Here is a 19,440-nt window from a genome sequence, read left to right as displayed (position 1 = left end):
AGGGTCTCCCGCCCGCCTGGGTTCTGATAGAATTTTGGCATGCCATGCATGCACTGCACCTTTGGATTTATGGCATCGAAATGGCCGTCTGAAAATAGCCAACTTCTCGTTGAAGGCTTCCAATGAAGTTACACTGCCTTATAAGGTTTCTTGGCGTGGTGAATATGGTTGTGTCTTTGAGAGGAGAAGCGACATCAAGCCATGACACCATAGGCACCTAGGCAGGTATGCTGGCTGGCTGGCTTGGGTACGGGTACGGACATGTACAATGTACACGTAAGACCCCCGTTGGAGCAGTCGAGAGCCGATGGCCGATGCCCTCCCCGGGTCGTCGGGGGTCTTTGAGCGGCGTGTCTTCTTCCGACTAAGGTAAGTACCTTGGCCAAAGTCTGAAAGCTGCACAAAGTCGCCGTGGTTCGAGATGCAGAGACTGAGACGGGGGTTTATTGAAAGGTTGCTCTCAGTATCAGCGTGGGTCTCGACCAGCTGCACATTTGAACCACCGTGACTCGGCCAGACTATATTATGGTACGTGTACTACTAAGGGGCCGTCTCGCAGGTGTATGTACCTTGGCAGTACACGTACTACCTATGTACGTACTATGCGGACAGGTACCTAGGTAAGTGACACTTGGTACTGTGTAACACCGGGAGCACCCAAGATGCAGTGCGGTGCAGACACAGACGACACAGAGGGAGAGAAAGTGACTTGGTTACCTACTGTTGTATCGTTTCTTTTTCCCGAGTCTCATTTCACCCTCTCCGTCTTGTCGCCTTCGGCTATTCCGAAGCAGAAGCAGGAACAGACTGGAGGGAATATGGCCCCCTTCCCCTTCCGTTCTGTGTCTTGTGCACACCTGGGTGACTAGACAGACGGCTGGCCAAGTCTTGCCCACCTAGGTACCTACCTGGTACGTATGTTAGTACTCCGTATGCGCTTGTTGGCTGTCCTGATTTGCCCTTCAAACTCCACCCCCTTGGGTATGCGTACGGATACTGCTGCACCAAATCACCTCAATCCCCGAACCTGTGCCTAAACCCCGAAACCACGACACTGCACTGGCGACGGCCATCCGTCATCCCGCCTTCCTCGCTCCCCTCCGTCTCTTTTCCTACACAACGCCGACATGGCTAAGGCCCCTTTTGCCGTCGACCTACAATCTCCCTACCCTGGATACTTGTCTGTAAATTAATTCTTGTCTTTTTCTTTCCGATATCTTACAAATTGGACTGTATTCCCCCCTCCCCCCGCTACCATTTGCCTCGGAACTGCTTGTTTTTAACACCCAAATCACTTCGTCGCGCCCAAAAGGCAATCGGCGCTTCGTCCCACTTCCCATGCCGGGACTCATCTCGTTCCTGTCTACGCCTCCTCTGCCGCAGCCGACACGAACCAGCTCTTCTTTCGCCCCAGCCCGACCGTTCAACAGCTACCTCGGGACAGATCAGGGTGTTGCACGAGGCAGCAACAGTCAAACACCCATCCAACTCGATAACGAACCCGAGCCCGTATCCGCTTCAGCCACTCGAAACGCCACTCACACCCAGCAACACCAACAACACCAACATCAACACATTGAGAATCTTTTGGGCGTCCCTACACCGGACAGCACCCAAACCCAACAAGCCCTCCCCTCCTTTTTAGACTTTGCCGCCACCCTGGATTACCAACCCTTCGACGCGACTGCGCTACAGCAGAACGGCGCCCCACAGACACCCGACCGCCAGCCGATTACCGACGAATACCTCTCCGCACTAGTCGACGGGAACTTCTCCTCACCGTCCTCATATCCCCGACACATTCAGGCCTCTGCAGACAGCTTTCAGCACACGAACCTAGCCCAAAGTCCTCGGAACCCACCCCATCGCCACCCTTCTGGCACGCCGCTGCGGCCCGACCGCCCAGCTAGGTACAGCAGCCACAACACGAACGCTGCGCTGAGAGCAGCAGCAGCAGCAGCAAGAAATCCAACGTCGCATCCCGCGTCCCGCGACGACGAGCTCGAAGACTCGCTTTTCGTAAGCTCGGAAGACGAATCTCAAGCCACGATGCCTGTTCAGACCCGCCGGAGGGCTTCCACGATCCCCAGCTCTGATCATGACCCCGACCCAGAGGAGATTGTGGTCTCCGCCACGCGAAAGCGGGCGGCCCCTTCGTCCGCCCCTACCAGAGTAGCTGCCGCCCCCAAGCGACGACGAACGTCACAGCCTCAGACCGTACGCGACCGGACGACAACGCCCGGCGCCCTGACGCTTGACGCCGACATTTTTGGCGAAGATGATGTAGATGCCAAGAAGGGCAAAGGGAAGGACGAAGAAGTCATTGATCTTGCCGGCACGAACGAGGTGCCGGAGGATTTGAAGGCACCCAAGGAGGATAACAGAGTAAAGATTTCAGCTTTTCAGTGTGTCATCTGCATGGACGATGTCACAGCCTTGACCGTAACCCACTGTGGTATGTTGTGGTCTGCAAGTCACTTTTGTGTGTGTGTGTGTGTGTGTGTACGCCATAACTAACGTCGCCAGGCCACCTCTTTTGCTCCGAGTGCCTTCACTCAGCGCTGAACGTCGACGCAACGAAGAACAAATGCCCGATCTGCAGACAAAAGGTTGAAACCAAGGACCGAAACACCTACACGTCCAAGACAAAGGGTTTCTGGCCCCTGGAGCTCAAGCTGATGACAGCCAGCCGCAAGGGCAAGCAACGGGCGTGAGCCACGCACATTTCTTACGAGGCACATATCCGAAGAGTCCGGGGCAGGCTTGCCACGGGCTGCATGTTTATTTTCACGGCGAACAGGAGGGAAGGGCATAAGAAGCATATGGATCTGTGGGCTTTTCAGCATGTTCAGTGCGTTTTGTTGGTGGGGGCGAACAGGAGGGAAGGGCATAAGAAGCATATGGATCTGTGGGCTTTTCAGCATGTTCAGTGCGTTCTGTTGGTGGGGAGGGTTGCGGGGAGTAGGCAATGTTATTTTTGTGATACCCGTCCAGCCAGCATTGTGTTCGATAGAGCGAGGGCAGCAGAGGCGCTGGCATCTGTGCCGAAGCGTGAACATAGACGAACCACCCCGTTTCCAAGGGTTGACGAATTCAACGTGTGGCTCATGTGTCTGTTTGTGTTGCATTGCCTGTGCGATGTTCTCTTTTCTTTTCGGGGGGGGGGGGGGGGGGGGTTTCTTTCTTTTCTTCTTTTTACCCCCCTTCTTCTTGCGGGCGGTCGGGTCAGTGACAACCCATCAATGTAAAAGTCCACCACGTCCCCCCCCTTCGGCCTCATTCCGTCCGTAGCCATCAAGCAGGGGGTCTGACGGCAGGCCAAGGTACTGAGGAGAGATTGTAGCAGGCCTCGCTTTTCGCAGCCGTGGGGACCTTCTGCTTCGCATGGGAGTCGGTTGCGGAGGCAACTCTATAGTGGGTTTTTTTTTTCTTGTATGTACTGCATGTCGTCCTCGAGGGGGGTTAGGGGAGCGCAGCGCATCCCCGCCCCAACCGAGACCGCTAGGTATGGCCTCCCCAGTCAGTGTTCCGTTTCCTTTCCGGCCCTTCACTTCTCCCGAACGCCTGGTTTATATGCACAGATGGCATCTACGCTGATTTTAGGTCTTGCTTATGCTCCTCTTTCATTTGTATTCCTCCGCTGATTATCCGCCGCCGCCGTCGTCGTCGTCTTCACGCCTCTCTCTCTCTCTCTCTCTCTCTCTCTCTCTCTCTCTCTCTCTCTCTCTCTCTTTCTCTCCATCTGGTTCCTCAAGTGAACAAAACAGGGCCCTGCCTTTTAGGCTCCGGCATCACCTCGTTCTCAAACTATTTACGATGTCAGCAAAATGGCCGCTGAAGCAGCGATTAAGAAGTGTTACGATGTGGTACATACCTCGAGGAAACCTGTCGCGGCGATCAGAACCATGAAGCCCTCAGCTAACTCCTCGATGCGCTCCTCCAGGACACCCTCCCCTTCGATCGTGCCGATGCCCGCGCTGCGCTTGAGGGTATGCGTCACTAGCATACGATGCTCCGTAAGAAACCTGCGCCCCTGAAGCACGTTGCTGGAGCCGCGGCTAACAATGGCCGCGCTGACAACCTGCGTGACCTTGGCGAGCAGCTCGTAATGCTTCTCCAGAGCCTTGGAGTTCGTAGGGTCGATCTGCAGTTCCGGATCCGCCGCGAAGAGGCCAGAGGCCTCGATGGACCGGAACAGATTCGCGTGCAGAACGTACTTGGCGCCGGGCTTGGTCTGTGCGAGCTGCAGAAGCAGTGCCAACTTGGCTGCCACGTAAGTCTCCTGCGCCGTGTTGCCCGTGTGAACGATCTCGGTCCAGTCATGCAAAATGGTCCGTAGCGAGTCGACGAGGATGCCAATGAAATTGAGCCGGTTGAGCGTTTCGACAATGTGCGGGTCGTCTTCTTGTCGTCCCAGATTGACGAGCACGGTGAGGAGGACGAAGGCGGCGGTCTGGCACGCAGGGTCACTACTGTACGCGTCGTCGCAAATGACGTTGATGAGCCTCTCGCCATACATCTGGATCGTTTTCAGCGTCTTCTGCCGGCCGGCGACGAGCAGTCCTTGGTCCACCATCCCCGTCAAGTAGCGGTAGCAAATGCTGTAGTAGATTGCTCGGAGCTGTGAGGAGCCGGTCCACTTGCCGATGGCTTGCAGGCAGACCTGGAACAGCTGGTAAAGCTTGTCGCTCACGAGACTACCAATAGCCTGGCTTTCTCGGTCCAGCGAAGGCTTCGAGCTCAAGTCGAGTTTGAAGAGGAGGACCCTCGCCAGCTTAGCAAGCTCCATCGCTTCCTCAGGCCGCTCGAACGCCGAAGCCTCCAGGCCGGGCAGGATAGCTTGTAGCGCTTGCAGGTAGAACGAGGCCTCGGTTGTGCCCTTGAACTCGTTCGATGCGACCATGACGAGAAGCAGATTCGTCCACGTCTTTAGAACACCGAGACCTTGCGACGCCATCCGCTTTTGACGGTTGGTGAAGATGAGATAGTTGATGATTAACGTCTCTTCCCGCTCCAGAGTGGCAAAATCTTGCGCCGTCAGGACGACACCATCATGCTTTCTTTCACTGCGTTTAAGTAACAGGATCTCCCTCGCTCGGTCGACGTTGTAGATGGCGTTTCCGTGATCGTCCTCCTCAAGACAGGTACTAAGATCGAGGTCCTTGTAAAACTGAAGGGCAGGGAGTGATTCATCCCAGATACCCTCGGGTAGTGAAAAGTCGTACAAGTCGAACACGGTGGGGATGGGCATGGGCTCGTTGTTCTCGCCCACGATCTGGCCGTTGAGAGCCTCGAAAATCCGTCGCTTGAGGGATGGCATCCGACTCTGCGATATACTGCAGAGTTCCATCGCAATGTACTCTAAGCTCATGCTGCGCAGAGCAAGAAACTCGATAAAAGTCGGCGCACCTTCAGTGAGCGGGAAATCAGGGGCGCTGATATCTTGGTTTTCCCACGGCAATTGGGGCTGGATAACTACCTCGCGGAGCAGGAGATGAAACAGGACCTCGTTATCTCGGAGCTCGTCGATAACAAAAGGGGCCGATAGAGGTGATGTCCACAAGACCCTCAGGATATGCATAGACTTGCTCTTCAAGGACACAAGCCAATGCCGCATACCTTGTGCATCACCAAATGGTGTGTCCAACAGCAACCTCAACATGTTGTGGAAGACGGACGTCCGGGAGGCAAAAGTCCCATTGGGCTCTATAGACAGCGAGTCAACGCCACAGTGAAAGCCCAGTAGGAGATGAGCAATCGTAGGCTTGTCGGGGCTTGCTGCTAGGCAGCTTGAAAGAAAGTCGAGAATGTATGTTTTGGTGAGATAGCTGGGCGACTCGGCTTCCCGTCCCCAGTCGAGGGGCGTCATCAGCTCCGCGGCGAGCGATCGGGCTATAGTCTCGTGCTCTCCATTCGCCTCGAGCGCGACAATGGCTTTGTTGCGATGGCTTTTGCGGCCAGGTGTGGATGACCATGCCGAAGTGATCTTGAACGATGCCGTCATCTTTTGTAATAATCTCAGACAGGACAGTGTTAGTTCGGGATGGCCAAGACCGCAGTAGTTTCCCAGGTCAACTACAAGACCGAGATGGCCGACCAGACCGTCTTCGAACGAAGCATACGCAGCGTTGGCGACAGGGGGGCGCCGGTGATTAGACTGCATCTTGATCAGGGGCCGGACAAGATCAAGGAAGGTTGCCTGGAGATCCAGAACCTTGGAGATAACCTCCACAGCTCTCAGAATACCCAGGATGACTGGCGAATCGGGCGGTGCGTTGCCGACATCCACGGCATCCTGATGGATGGTCTGGGCGAGAGCCGCAATGACCTTGTCGTTGAACATCCATTCCATAACTCGGGCAAAAGGGTGTAACTTGACATAGGTTGCCAAATCCGTCGCCGCCATGGCCGAATCAATGGGAATATTGGTTTCGTTTGCGATGACAATCAGGTTTTCATTGAACGTTGAGAGACAGGTTGCTGCAAACTCAAGACAGCTCAGGCGCAGCATCCTTAGCTGGTTGATGTCATTCACTTCGTTGGCCTTGTTTGCAAAAACCTTGCCCAGAACAGTGTCAACGTAGATTTCGATCCCAGGCATGCGGTTAGCCGACCCGAGGTTCTCCGGGAAGGGCAGTGAGTCGTTGAGTGGGCTGCTATCCTCCGGGGGAGTGACCAGTGCGATCAAGAGCTGGATGAAGGCATGTGGCTCATCGAAACCGTGGCAGATGTCGTCGCTGACCGTGTCCATAGACACAACCGGTGAGCTCTGGGGGGATCGGTGCTGACTTGGGGTCACTATGTAAGCACCGTTCATCCAGGCCTCCAGACATTGCCACATGATGTTGGCTTCCTCTTGTGTTTTGCGAGAGATCAATGCGCGCAAAGCCAAAAAGGTGCCTGCGCGGAGGTCCGCCGGAACTGGACTGCTGGCAAGCTGGAAAAGCATCTCCACAAGGTTGAAGCTGGGCTCCTTCAGAAGGAACTGCCTTGCAGTCTCGCTCTCTGAAGCAAGCTTGGTGATGAGCCGCAGGTATGACTGTAGCATCATTGTAGACTCCGGCTCGGATTCGGCCTGGTCGCTGCTGGGACGGCCGGGTCGATACGTTGACGAGACCTGGGGGGCCGTGGCTTTCTCTCTGATCTTGTTAGAGAAGAAGACAAGCTCCCTAAAGATTTGGTGCCAGGTAAGGGACTGCGACCGCCTCATCTTCCCCGATGCATGATGTCCTTCATCCAGTAAAAACTCGTGAGCAGCTGTCGCGCATTCATCGTTCCCAGAAATGGCCTGCAACATCTCACAGAACGAACTGACGAGTGGCGTTGAAGCTCTCCGTGACGCCCAATGCATGAAGCCCGCCAGATTGCTGTCAGGGTCCGACCAGAAATTCATCGCGGCATCAGGACGGCCTTCGTACGCGTAGGCTATGATGACCAGAAAGCGCTCCAGGTCTAGGTCTTGCTCGTGTGCCTGGCTGAGTTGGCGTTGCTCATCTTCCTCGACGCGAAGCTTCCTGAGAACGTCGGGGAGATTGGAGATGAAGGCGTCAACGAAGACCTCCAGCTGGTTCATTAGTAACTCTTGGAAGTATTCGGCAAAAACAATCGAGTCCGAGATGAGCGGAGGAGCCTTCCGCTGAAGCCAGTTGCGCATGGTAATCCTTGAAGGGTCGACCCATTCAGGGGTCTTGACATCTGCAGCAATGGAGAGGATGAAATCGAAAGCACCGTCTTTCAACGCCTCCATGAACTGCTTGGACCTCTGTCGATCCTCTGGGCGGTCGTTAGTCCCGAATCTACAACCGGACACCATCGAACTCACCTTGATCCAAATCCACACCTTCCAAGCCGCCGAGAAGCGAGTCATCCAGATACCATCCACTATACTCAGACAGCCACCAAGCTTTGACCGCTGCCTGTAAGTAGACTAGGCGCCAGGGGCTCTCGTCGTTCTGCGGACAAATGATCGGATTAAGCTCTCTGGCCATGTTCAGGTTTGATATGCCTTCAGTCGAGCCGTAGAGTGTTATGTATGCGCCCAGGGCAGGAAACAGATGCGCTAGGTACGTCAGCGGACAAACAACATTCAAAGGGGTCCGTGGTATTTACCGAGCAGGACGTCATATCTGTCGGCATTCCTCAGATTCTGTAAGAAAGCTTTGAAATCGCCAATTTCAGCCTCTCGCTTCTCAATTGTGCGACAGAGGATGACGGCTAGGATCTCGTGTTGCTGGTAGAGGCTGACACGAGAAAACTCAATCGTCTCCATCTCCTCCGGGACCTGACCGCCTCTGCCGTTGATCAATACGGCCGCTGCTGTCATCTTGTCGGCGATCTTCTGAAGCCAAGCCCGGACGTCTTGCATCGCTGACATGCACCTTGGGAGTAGTCTCTTTTGTGACGAAGCAGTTTCGCCGGGTAAGTTATGGAACACAGTCGCTGACAAGCACATCTGTACGACGTTGAGTATCTCTGGGTCGACATCTTCCTCATCCAACGCGTCAATTTCCATCAGCAGTCGTACAATGTCGAGGGTGTATTTGCGTTGTTGATGAACTCGAATCAGCCCGCACTCGAGCAGCGAGCGCCCTAGACTGGCGGGATCATCTTTTGCGTCGAGCAGGCATCGCGTCGCTTCGATTTCATTAATCTCGGCCTCATCGGCAAGGTTGAGTACAATCTGCTGAAACTCTTCGTTGAGAGCGTATTCTTCTTCGTCGATGACGAGCTTGCCTGGCGCATTACCCTAGGTCAGTGTCCGAGTCGGACTGACGTTTTTGCAAGCTATCAACTAACCGGACTTGACGGCCTGCCGACTCTTCTCATCTCTCTGAGGCCTCTGCCATGTTTTCTCGAGTTCCGTTTCGAACAAGGCGTGGATCTCGGGGTTGTCCAAGGACTCGACGCCTTCAGGACGTCCGTTGCGAACGGCAGCTAAGTCGCGGTGGAAAAGCTGCAGCGCATCGAGGGTGGTTACTTCGGCCATTGTGAGGGTTGGGCGCGCTATTGCATGGCCTCTAGAACTGGTAGTGTCATGGGCTAGGAGGAGGCCGCGAATCGGTCGCGTTGGCGAGTAGCGACGGGGTTTTGCTCGATTGCTTGGTCGTGGCTGTCGGCGCAGGCGATGCTTTTCGAGATGCCGGGAATTTTAGAGTGGATCACTTCAGAAGTTGTACCTCACACGCACCACCATCAGGTGCGGTGTCAATCCAGGTAGTGGAGGTTGTTAGCCGTGCTGCAGGCGCGTAATCTGGGCTGGTTGGTGCTGCTGGCTGGTCCAATCGATTGCGTCTCTGGTTGCTGTGTCAAGAGAATTCGCGGGAATCATCAATATTCCGCGCCGTAGTCAACAAGATACGTACCGAACTAGTCCATGTATAGCAGGTGGTGGGGGTTCTGCCGCCACTTTTTTTTTGAGAGAGGCAGGGATCGGGTGGGAGTCAAGGAGCTTCAGGGAGCTTCCGGAAAGAGCTGTGTTGATTGCACTTACCTAGGCTGTGAAGTGCCGCGTCTGACATTGCGATTCCCAAACATGCAAAACCTACCCGCCTAGAAGCATTGCCCTTGAACCCTGTTCCACAACTCACAACTACAGGAGGGACGAGTTCAAAGCATCGGGGATCAGATTTCCGTAGCTTAGCCACACCCCAATCTTGGACTTGTCAGTGTCAGTGTCAGTGTCAGTGCCGTCAGCTTCAAGCTCCGTTTGCGCGAGGGCGACCGTCGCAGACCCATTACATACCCGATCTATCACCGCGTCACACTTGACTACGTCCGCCCTGGTTGATGCATCGGGCAAGTGGCAATCTGGAAAATCATACTGCTCATATCATTAGGTAGGTAGGTACTCATACCTAGACATTAAGGTGGCAAGGTACATTTGGACGTTTGGATCCTCAGAAGGTGCCTGATCTGCCGTTATTGTCCTTCATTGTCCGCCCCTGCCTAACACATTATGCAATTCCATCTGCGTCTTCCTCCTTCCTTCTTCTCGTATAAGACCGGTCTGCTCTCTCTTCCACCATCCGCTGACCAGAAAGCCAGACGCCACAAATCGCCATGTCAACCAGCAGAGCTGGTCAATAGTAGCAAGGATGGCGCCCTCGAAGACTAAGACGGGCGAAGTCACCGTCCATGTTGCTCTAGGTTAGTGCCCCCTCATCGTGTATACTGGCATATTAGCTTACATCCGGTGGCAGATGCAATATCCGACGGTACTCTCAAGGAGCGTGGGGCAGGTCTTGATGGTAAGCCCTCGCGTTTTATTTCATCCTTGTTGTTTCTTGGTTCCAAATCTTCCACGTCTGCCACCTTCCACGCCGCTTGACACCAGACTTCACACTCTTTGGGTATCTATATTCTTCTCGCCGAGGCCTTATGTCGTGAAGACCCAGCATTAGGGAAGACTAACAACCCGTAGATCTGATATTCCTGCTAGATAAGAAAGGGAAGAGCGCAAGCCTCTCTTCACTGGGCGACAAACACTATCATCGCATATTTGAGAAGGTGTTCCGGTGTGTAGTACAAGAAAAGCAGAGCTATTTCGGAGGGAAGAGGACGACGGCAGCAGGGGCAGGGGCGAGGCTGGCGAAATGTTCCGAGGCTGTCCGGCTCGCGGTTAGCCATGGGGCTACTAAGCTAAAGCGAAAGACGATGCTTGCCCTTGTTGACCATATCACGCAGAGCCTCCCCGAGCCTGGACCTGGTCATGGCGACGAGGCGTACGTCGAGCCGCTCCTGAAAGACTACGTCAAGGCCCTCGTAGCGCTGCTCTCCTATCAACCCAACGCCGAGCACCTTGCCACGTTAGGTGCCGACGGTTGGCTTGCCTGCGTCGACTTTTGCACCGCCGCCCTGGAACACTACCTAGAGAATGCTGATCGGGACCGAGACTCTGGCTCTCGTGCTTCTCCGGCGCCGGGTACGGCATCGATGGGATTCTCTACTGCCAGGAGCACCAACGCAAGTCAAAGAATACCGGGGCAAATCCATCGCGGCACCGTCCAGGACCTCCTCCACTGTGTCTACCTTCTCCTTCTTCCGCCCAACGCGCCGCTGGGTCAAAGATATCGAGAACTGTCCAAAACACTCACGCAAGTTCTGCAAGTGCGTCACCTTGGATTAAGTCAGGTGATCCAGCTAAGCTTCGCCTCCATCAATGTCCTCTTGGCCGGGATCCAAACAGATGACATCTCTCAAGCCAGCAATCTAGCCAGAGACCTAGTGCCACTAATCTGCCACTGGTGGCAAGCTAGAACCGTTTCTCAGGATGAAATGCTGAACTCGGTCAGGGATGAGATGCTGAAGACAATATTCATCGTCCACTTACACCTCGAACATATTGTTTGTCACGGCGAGAACGAAGCTATTCGGCAGGATGTTGAAGACCTCGTCGAGTCTCTGTGGCTAGAATACTCCAGACGAAACCCAAGATCGCAACTCCAACTAGATGACCTCACGTTCGTCTCTAGGTTGCCGGACGATTACTTTAGAATGAGTTTGTTTGGTCTACGCGTTCACAATCGCGACGGTGAGAGAAGATGGGCCCTAGTGCAGAATATTGCCATCCTAGAGCGTATACTCTGGAAGAGCCACAGACGTGCTAGGTCCCAGTCACCAGACGAGCAACCCCGCAAGAAGCGCAGAACTCAGAGTCCAAGGACGCGGTTGCAAGAGAAGTTACAGTCGCCCAGTTCGGCCGTACAGAGAATCTCTTTGCAGCTTGTGCCTTTCCTGCTCGGACTCGGCACTTTCTCATCGGGAGAAGCCGCAGACATTTTCTCGGACATTGCAGCTTTTGTTGGCGACAAAGATACTTCTGTGTCATCATGGGCTATGTTGGCTTGTGCCAGGTAGGTTAAGTCAATGAAGGCCGGTTGCAACGATTACTTACTAATAATGCTCTTAGCTGCGCTGTATCCCACGTCGATTTAGGCAACGCATCAACTTCGTGGAAGCATGTGTGGCAGATCGCTGCCAGAGCAACCAGCCTTGCCAGCACCTGTCGTGCGGCTAGTGTTCTCCTGCACACGATCCTCGAAAGAGAACTAGTCCCGTATCACGACATCTCGGACGACATCAACAGCATGGTTACCACTGCTGATGTCAACGGCCCGGCTCTTCTGGTGGACTCTTCGATCATCCTTATGCTACATTTGTTGGCTCTTCGGAATGTCAAACTGCCGAACGCTAGTCAATCTACAAGCCATCATATTATCCGTTGGGCCTTTCTGAAATGGAATCCAGGTGAGTTCGCTGTGTCCAAGAATACTGTACATGAATCTAACTACATGATAGCCGACCCGAGTTACGCTTCTCTCTATTCAATGCACGCTCCAGTCCCTGAATTGGTCAATCTCATTCAGGCATGTTGCGGTGCAAAGCTTGTGCCTCTCACAGCGCCAGTAGCCGTATCCGGAGGACCAATTTGCCAAACCTGGAAGGCGCAATGCCAAATTTCGGCCCTGACGCGATACTTGCTACTGTTGGAGCAACCACAGACAGAAAAAACAGTCATGGCAGGCTGTAACCAGGCTCCGGTGACTGAATCGATCAAAGTCAGTGATCCGGCAGCTTTTCATGCTTCGAGAAAACTGGTGTTGGAACTTCTGTTCCCCAAGCTTGAGGAATTGCAAGAGCTCTGCGGCTTGTGGAACAGAAGGGGACCAGAAGGGGGCGCACCAGTCTCGCCAGACAGGCTTCACAGTCTCTTTGCAGCAAACACTGTTGGCACAATGCTTGCCTCTCAGCTCGTCGATCTCAATTCAGGACAGTCGCGAGATATCGAGTCGACACTTGCCAAACTTTCGGGGACCAGCATCAGTGCGGCTCTCGAGTCTGGCGACAACCAAGTCTTTTTTGAAGTCATGCTCAAAATCGTGCGCACTGTCCTTCCAGTTCTCAACGCAGCAGAGATAGCTACGTTGTCGAAGGAAAACACTCCCTTGTTCCGTCTCTTGACAATTCTAGCAGCAGGCAGTCACGAACGAACCGCACGGCAAGCATCTGGGCAAAGTCACGATATCATGGACCTGGACGATGAATTTGATTCACAGGAAAGCAGGACAAGTGTTGCCGCGAAAACTCTCGATATTCCTCGATTGAACATTCCAATGGCTCTAGATTCAGCCGCCTTCTGCCAAGACACCATGCAACGCATATATCTTTTCGAGACGATGCACAAGGATGCTTCGCAGGTCGGCCTTATTCCGCAAGAGTTTCTCGATCAGTTACTGCTCCTCCCCAATGACGAATTTCTCCTATGCAGCTCAATGCTATCGGAGCTCTTTGCCTCTGACTTGCCCATTGGCCCAGATTATGCTCTGCGAGTCGTCGAAAAGCTCGGAGATGTCATTGGCGAATCAGAATACACGTGCTGCGAAGTGGCCCATTCGACCAGCCTGAGAATTCTTGAGGGTCTCATACGGGTCTGGATGGACGAGAAACACGAGGTGTTCTCATTCGTTGGCGACCTGTACAATTACTTTGTGAAGGCCTCTCTTCCCAAAAACAGTCTGTCTCCCAAGTCACAGATGTCTCTCGCGAGTTTGCTACTTTCGCTTCTGCGAATCAACCCGCAGTACGGAAGCGACCTTGGTCTTGACTCCTGCCGCACGACACTACTGTTCGTCATGCAAAACGGGACATTGGCTGTCAAGCACTTCGTTGGGTCTGCCTTGCCAGATATATTCGGCATCTATGTCCTCAAGATGCATGACGACATCTTCGTAGATGTCCTGAACAGCCTTCCTACCGATCCGGACGCCATCGAGGGTATTGCTTTCCGACTATTTGTGTTGTCTCAGCTGGCGTGTCGCTGGCCAACGCTGCTTAGACGATGTACATATCACATTTTTGAGACTCCGGGCAAGATCATGCAGTCAACAAAGTACGCAAAACGATGCCTGGAGAGGGTATCCAAAGCCCTCAGCTTGTCATCTCCTCAGGAACTGTTCAACATTTTCAGCCCCCAGCTTTTGTATACCTGGCTAGAACTGGATGCTATCGAAGACATTCCATTTGAAATATTTGGTTTCCCGAGCCTGGATTCTCTCCTCCGGGAAGCACAGGCCGAGACTACAGCATTGGAGATCATGCGAGGGCGTTATGATAGTGTTCGGTCGCTCGCACAGCGACTCGGAACTCCTTTAGTTGACATGGTTAAGCAAGGGTTCACCAAAATCATGGCCTATACGATTGCACATGAAACAAGTACATCTAGCTCCGAAAGCGAAGGCGGTGAGACTTGGGTGCGCAAGCTTCTCGGCAGTGAACCTTTCCTGGATCACATCTATCTTAACTTTGCGGACATTGTGGCGTTATTGTTGGACCTCTTCGATCAAGAAGATCCCATTGAGAAATACCTTTCAAGGGACAAGAACTTTCAGTACGCAGCCAACAACCTGGCCGAAATTAAACAGTTCTCTGAGTCAACAACAGCCCTGCCGCCTAACCAACAGCCTATGTTCAGAGCCAAGTTTCTCACCAGGGAACTATTCCATCTGTGCAGCAAGACGGAATATGAGCTGCACGCACTATGGACGCCAGCGCTTGTGGTTTCAGTCGCCCGAAGACTGTTCAATACGGTTCATCCCGCGTTGGGGTCGCTTCACGCATGTTCCGTGCTGCGGAAGGTTCGAGTGGTGATCGCCCTCGCTGGTCCCGTGGCGTTGGATTGTTACCCTCTTGAGATGCTTCTCTCGTCTGTTCGACCATTCATTGTGGACTCGGAATGTGCCGACGATGCACTTGGCGTCAGTCGATACTTGATCGTCAAGGGAAGCAGGTATCTGGAACAAATCCCGTCATTCCTTGCCGGGTATGCATTATCTACCCTAGCTTCACTAAGGGTTTTCCTCGAGTCTAGTCAGTCAAGCACTACTCAAGAGAGCCAATTCCAGGCTACCATGAGCAAGGCACAGACTTTCCACTCATGGTTCAGCTCATATCTCACGGGCTACGACTCACCTAATTTCGCAGACGGGCAACAAAGAGAAGCATTCAAATTGATTACTCATTCGGCTTCGAACATTCGATCCTCGGGAAACGCCGAAAAGGGGACGCCCGAGAGCACGCTTCTCTTGGAGATTCTCAGAGATGGCGAGCGCGAGACCAGACTCCTGAACGAAGCAGCGCGAGACCTGGCGCTCGGCATGCTCTGTGGAGATTTTATAGTGCCTACTATTGGCCACAAAGACGTCATTGAAAACGATAACGAGGCACTACGCCATAGTGGTCTCGTCTGGAAGAGTTGCAATGCACTTGCATTGAGTGACGAATATCTAGCCTGGGCGGGTCGCGTGGTGGGCAGATCTTTCGCCGCGTCCGGAGAGATACAGTCCGAGCTGCTGAAAGAGTCGGAGCTCTCGAGGTACAACAGCCTTGCGCCAGGGACCCATGACTCCGAGCAGGCACTGCTCAATCTGCTGCAGCAACTCACACAGAGCAAGGAGTCTGAAGTTGCCGGTCTCGCCGAATCAGCATTGAGAGCAGTGGTGTCGGAGGCAGCGGCCCAGGAAGATGAGGCTCTCCTCGTGGCAGCCCAGAGAACATTGACAGAATCGTTGTGTCTAGCTTCGGCTTGGGACCAGTACCGTACGCCGCCTTCGGACTTCGTCCTCTCACAGACTGTCCCCGATTCCCAGGTCTTTTTCCGCGACCACGTGGAGAGTTCCAATTGGGTTCAGCAGCTAGCAGTCCATCTCGCACAGTCAGTTCCTGAGTATATCATTCTCATAACACTGGTGCCGATCCTCAAGAACGTAAAGGGCTTTGCTCAAGACTCCTTCCCTTTTATAGTCCATCTGGCTTTGTACAGCCAGCTCGACAAGCAACAGCTCATCAAGCGCAATCTTTCTGAAGCTGCGAGAGAGTGGCTCAAGATCCAGGATGACAGTGCGCAGACCAATCAGAAGCAACTTATCAACACAATTCTGTACTTGCGGACACAGTCGTTGCCCAAGGAGTCATCCATTGCCGATCGTGCCTCATGGCTCGACATCGACTTTACCGCTGCCGGTGCCGCCGCCTGTCGCTGCGGTATGCACAAGACGGCTCTGCTTTTCACTGAGATAGCCGCCTCACAGACTACTCGCGCGTCCAGACGATCATCTGCAGTTCGTGAAGAAGACAGTACCGAAACCCTTCTTTCGATTTTCGAGAACATTGACGATCCTGATGCCTACTACGGCTTGCCACAATCTGCCGATCTTTCCAGCGTCCTGGCCCGTCTGGAGTACGAAAAAGATGGCTCGAAGAACCTGGCTTTCCGAGGAGCCCAGTACGACAGTCATATCCGAAGACGGAATGCAGCATCACAATTAGATAGCCAGTGTCTCGTTAGGGCTCTCGGTACTCTAGGTCTAGCTGGTCTCTCTCACTCCTTACTGCAGACGCAGCAGAGCCCTGATGGAGACACGGCTTCTCTCGAAAGCACATTCCAAACAGCACGCCGATTGGAGCTGTGGAACCTGCCTGTCCCTGCAACGGCCGACAACTGCTCTGTAACGATATACAAAGCTTACCAGAACGTACAACATGCCATCGGGAAGGCTGCGGTGCGCAGCGCGATCTATGATGGCTTCAGCCAGACAATGCGGGGCCTTGTCAGCCGTGGGTTGAACGCCGCTAAGCTCAGACAGCATCTTGGAGCTCTCGCTGTCTTGACCGAGCTAGACGATGTTGTGAATGTGAACGACTTCTCTGAGCTAGAAGGCATGCTTGGAAGATTCAGACAGCGTGGCCAGTGGATGAGACGTGGACGGTACGTTGCCTTAAACAAAAACATGATGTGTCCGTTTCTCTGGACATCTGAGATCCCCCCAATATGTTGAGGCTCATTACCTTACGCTAACTAATCACAGATACGAAGACGTCAGTCACCTTCTGTCTTGTCGCCAGACAACTTTAAGCTTGATGAGCCAACAGTCGAAACTACGAAATCAAACACTATCCACTGCCGAAGCTAGACAAGTCGAGATTCGGTGCATGCTGATGTCTTCCGGAATATATCGCTTCCATCAGGCTACTCAAGAATCCCTTAATATTTCCACTTCACTGACAGACCTGGTCGGGCCTTGCGAGGATTTGGGTATCAAAGTTGATGCTGCCATCAAGATCGAGGCGGCTAACTCCTTGTGGGACCATGGAGAGATGATTCCTTCGATTCGAATGCTCCAGAGCATCGATAACGACTCTTCCCTCAAGAAACAGACCATCCCTGTGAGCCGATCGGATCTACTGTCTAAAATCGGCCACCAGGTGTCGGTGGCCAAGCTGGAGAAGCCCCATCACATACAAAAGAATTACCTTGAACCTGCCCTCAAGGAGCTCAAGGGCAAGAGCGAAGGACAGCAGGCCGGGCATGTCTACCACCAGTTCGCTATGTTCTGTGACGAACAGCTTCAGAATCAAGACAGTTTGGAGGACTTGGCAAGATTGCAAAGTCTGAGAAAGGGCAAGAGCGACGAGGTCTCCCAGCTACAGAGTCTCATCTCAAGCAGCCGCGACTCGCAACTGAGACACAGATACCAATCGCACTTGAACCGCGCTCGTCAGTGGCTGCAGTTAGACGAGCAGGAGCTTCGCCGCGTCGAGCAAACGAGGAGCGAATTTGTCCGGCTCAGTCTGGAAAACTATCTCCTTTCTCTTATCGCATCCGACGAGCACAACAACGATGCCTTACGTTTCACCGCTCTTTGGCTTGAGCGTTCGGAGGAGACGGCGACCAATGAGGCTGTTAAGAAGCATCTCGAAAAGGTACCGACAAGAAAGTTTGCCACGCTGATGAACCAACTTTCCTCGAGGCTGCAGGATCAGCCGGCTTCGGTCTTCCAAAAGCTCCTCATAAGTCTTGTTTACAAGATCTGTGCAGAACATCCGTATCACGGCATGTATCAAATCTGGTCCGGCACGAAGGTAAAGACGCGAAAAGAGGATCAGGTAGCGGTGCTAAGACTCAAGGCCACGGAGAAAGTGGCGGCCCTCCTGCAGTCAACCAAGTCCGTAGCCACGATCTGGCAGGCGGTCGATAGAACGAGCGCCTACTACCATCGGTTGGCCGTTGACCGAGACCCTGCCAAGTTCAAGGCCGGACAAAAAATTGCTCTCAGAGATATCCACTCAGCCCAGTCGCTGCAGAATGCGTTGATGAAATACCGGATCCCACCGCCAACCATGCAGCTCGAGGTGTCGGCAACAAAGGACTACTCGGACGTTCCGGTTATTGAGAAACTGGAACCTCAGATGTCAATCGCATCAGGCGTTAGCGCCCCTAAGATCATCACGGCCGTCGGAAGTGATGGTAAGAAATACCGGCAGCTAGTCAAAGGCGGCAATGACGACCTCCGTCAGGACGCTATCATGGAACAGGTTTTCGCAGCAGTGTCGTCCCTTCTGAAGCTACACCGCTCAACCCAGCAGAGGAATCTTGGTATCCGCACCTACAAGGTTTTACCTCTCACCTCGGCGTCTGGCCTCATCGAGTTCGTCCCAAACACTATCCCACTACACGAATTCCTCATGCCTGCCCACGAGAGATACTTCCCCAAGGATCTTAAGGGGTCCCAATGTAGGAAGGAGATTTCGAACGCGCAGGGCAAGACCACAGAGACCCGGATCAGCGTCTACAGAAAAGTGACGGAAAGATTCCATCCCGTTATGAAGTACTTCTTCATGGAGAATTTTGTTGACCCCGATGACTGGTTCGTCAAGCGGCTGGCATATACGCGTACCACTGCAGCGATCTCGATGCTCGGCCACGTGCTCGGTCTCGGAGACAGGCACGGCCACAACATCTTATTGGATAACAAGACTGGCGAGGTCGTACACATTGATCTGGGTGTTGCGTTCGAGATGGGTCGCGTTCTTCCTGTACCAGAACTCGTTCCGTTCCGATTGACCAGAGACATTGTAGACGGCATGGGTATAACAGGAACAGAGGGCGTTTTCCGCCGTTGCTGCGAGTTTACACTTCACGCCCTGCGCGAGGAAACGTACTCGATTATGACAATCCTCGACGTCCTTCGTTACGACCCGCTTTACTCATGGTCCATTTCACCTGTGCGACTAGCGAAGCTTCAAGGTGGCGAATACGACGGGGATGGGGAGGAGGGGGAGGGAGAGGGCAGAAAGGAAAGAAAGGGGCAACAGGTGAACGAGCCATCAGAAGCGGATCGGGCGTTGGAGGTGGTAAGGAAGAAGCTCTCGAAGACGTTGAGTGTTACAGCGACGGTCAACGATCTGATTAATCAGGCGACCGATGTAAGCAATTTGGCGGTCTTGTACTCAGGTTGGGCAGCATATGCGTAGAAAACCATCCTATTGCTCTGATCGTTTCCTTCTGTGCGTCTTCCAGTGACGTTCATACGAGGCCAGGCAAATGTCTACGTGAACAGCGGTGCCTCGCCGGCACAAGATCCCGGTCCAGCCTCTCTCCGGAAG

General features: G+C 53.6%; 3 protein-coding genes across 3 annotated transcripts; 2 read left to right on the top strand and 1 right to left on the bottom strand.

Moving 5' to 3' along the window:
* Window positions 1–1,066: 1,066 nt before the first annotated feature.
* On the top strand, window positions 1,067–3,105 carry LY79DRAFT_537229 (uncharacterized protein). The gene is made up of 2 exons (XM_060556658.1): window positions 1,067–2,455; window positions 2,527–3,105. Exons 1-2 carry the CDS (start codon window positions 1,339–1,341, stop codon window positions 2,712–2,714), a joined length of 1,305 nt encoding a protein of 434 aa, XP_060419832.1. The 5' UTR covers window positions 1,067–1,338; the 3' UTR covers window positions 2,715–3,105.
* Window positions 3,106–3,678: 573 nt separating this feature from the next.
* On the bottom strand, window positions 3,679–9,233 carry LY79DRAFT_537227 (nucleoporin Nup186/Nup192/Nup205). Its single transcript, XM_060556657.1, has 5 exons — window positions 8,797–9,233; window positions 8,110–8,733; window positions 7,823–8,059; window positions 3,875–7,773; window positions 3,679–3,807 (listed from the first exon to the last, which is right to left on the bottom strand). Exons 1-5 carry the CDS (start codon window positions 8,984–8,986, stop codon window positions 3,751–3,753), a joined length of 5,007 nt encoding a protein of 1,668 aa, XP_060419831.1. The 5' UTR covers window positions 8,987–9,233; the 3' UTR covers window positions 3,679–3,750.
* Window positions 9,234–10,094: 861 nt separating this feature from the next.
* On the top strand, window positions 10,095–19,308 carry LY79DRAFT_505312 (phosphatidylinositol 3; the record flags this gene model as incomplete). The annotated part of the gene is made up of 6 exons (XM_060553608.1): window positions 10,095–10,146; window positions 10,200–10,247; window positions 10,421–11,852; window positions 11,909–12,246; window positions 12,298–16,762; window positions 16,863–19,308. 6 exons carry the CDS (start codon window positions 10,095–10,097, stop codon window positions 19,306–19,308), a joined length of 8,781 nt encoding a protein of 2,926 aa, XP_060419830.1.
* Between the last annotated feature and the right edge of the window lie 132 nt (window positions 19,309–19,440).

This window comes from Colletotrichum navitas (assembly GCF_030913465.1).
Source record: "Colletotrichum navitas strain CBS 125086 chromosome Unknown LY79scaffold_3, whole genome shotgun sequence".
Classification (NCBI taxonomy): Eukaryota; Fungi; Ascomycota; class Sordariomycetes; order Glomerellales; family Glomerellaceae; genus Colletotrichum; species Colletotrichum navitas.
Note: the sequence above shows the minus strand (reverse complement) of the source record. Positions and strands in the feature narration are given on the sequence as shown.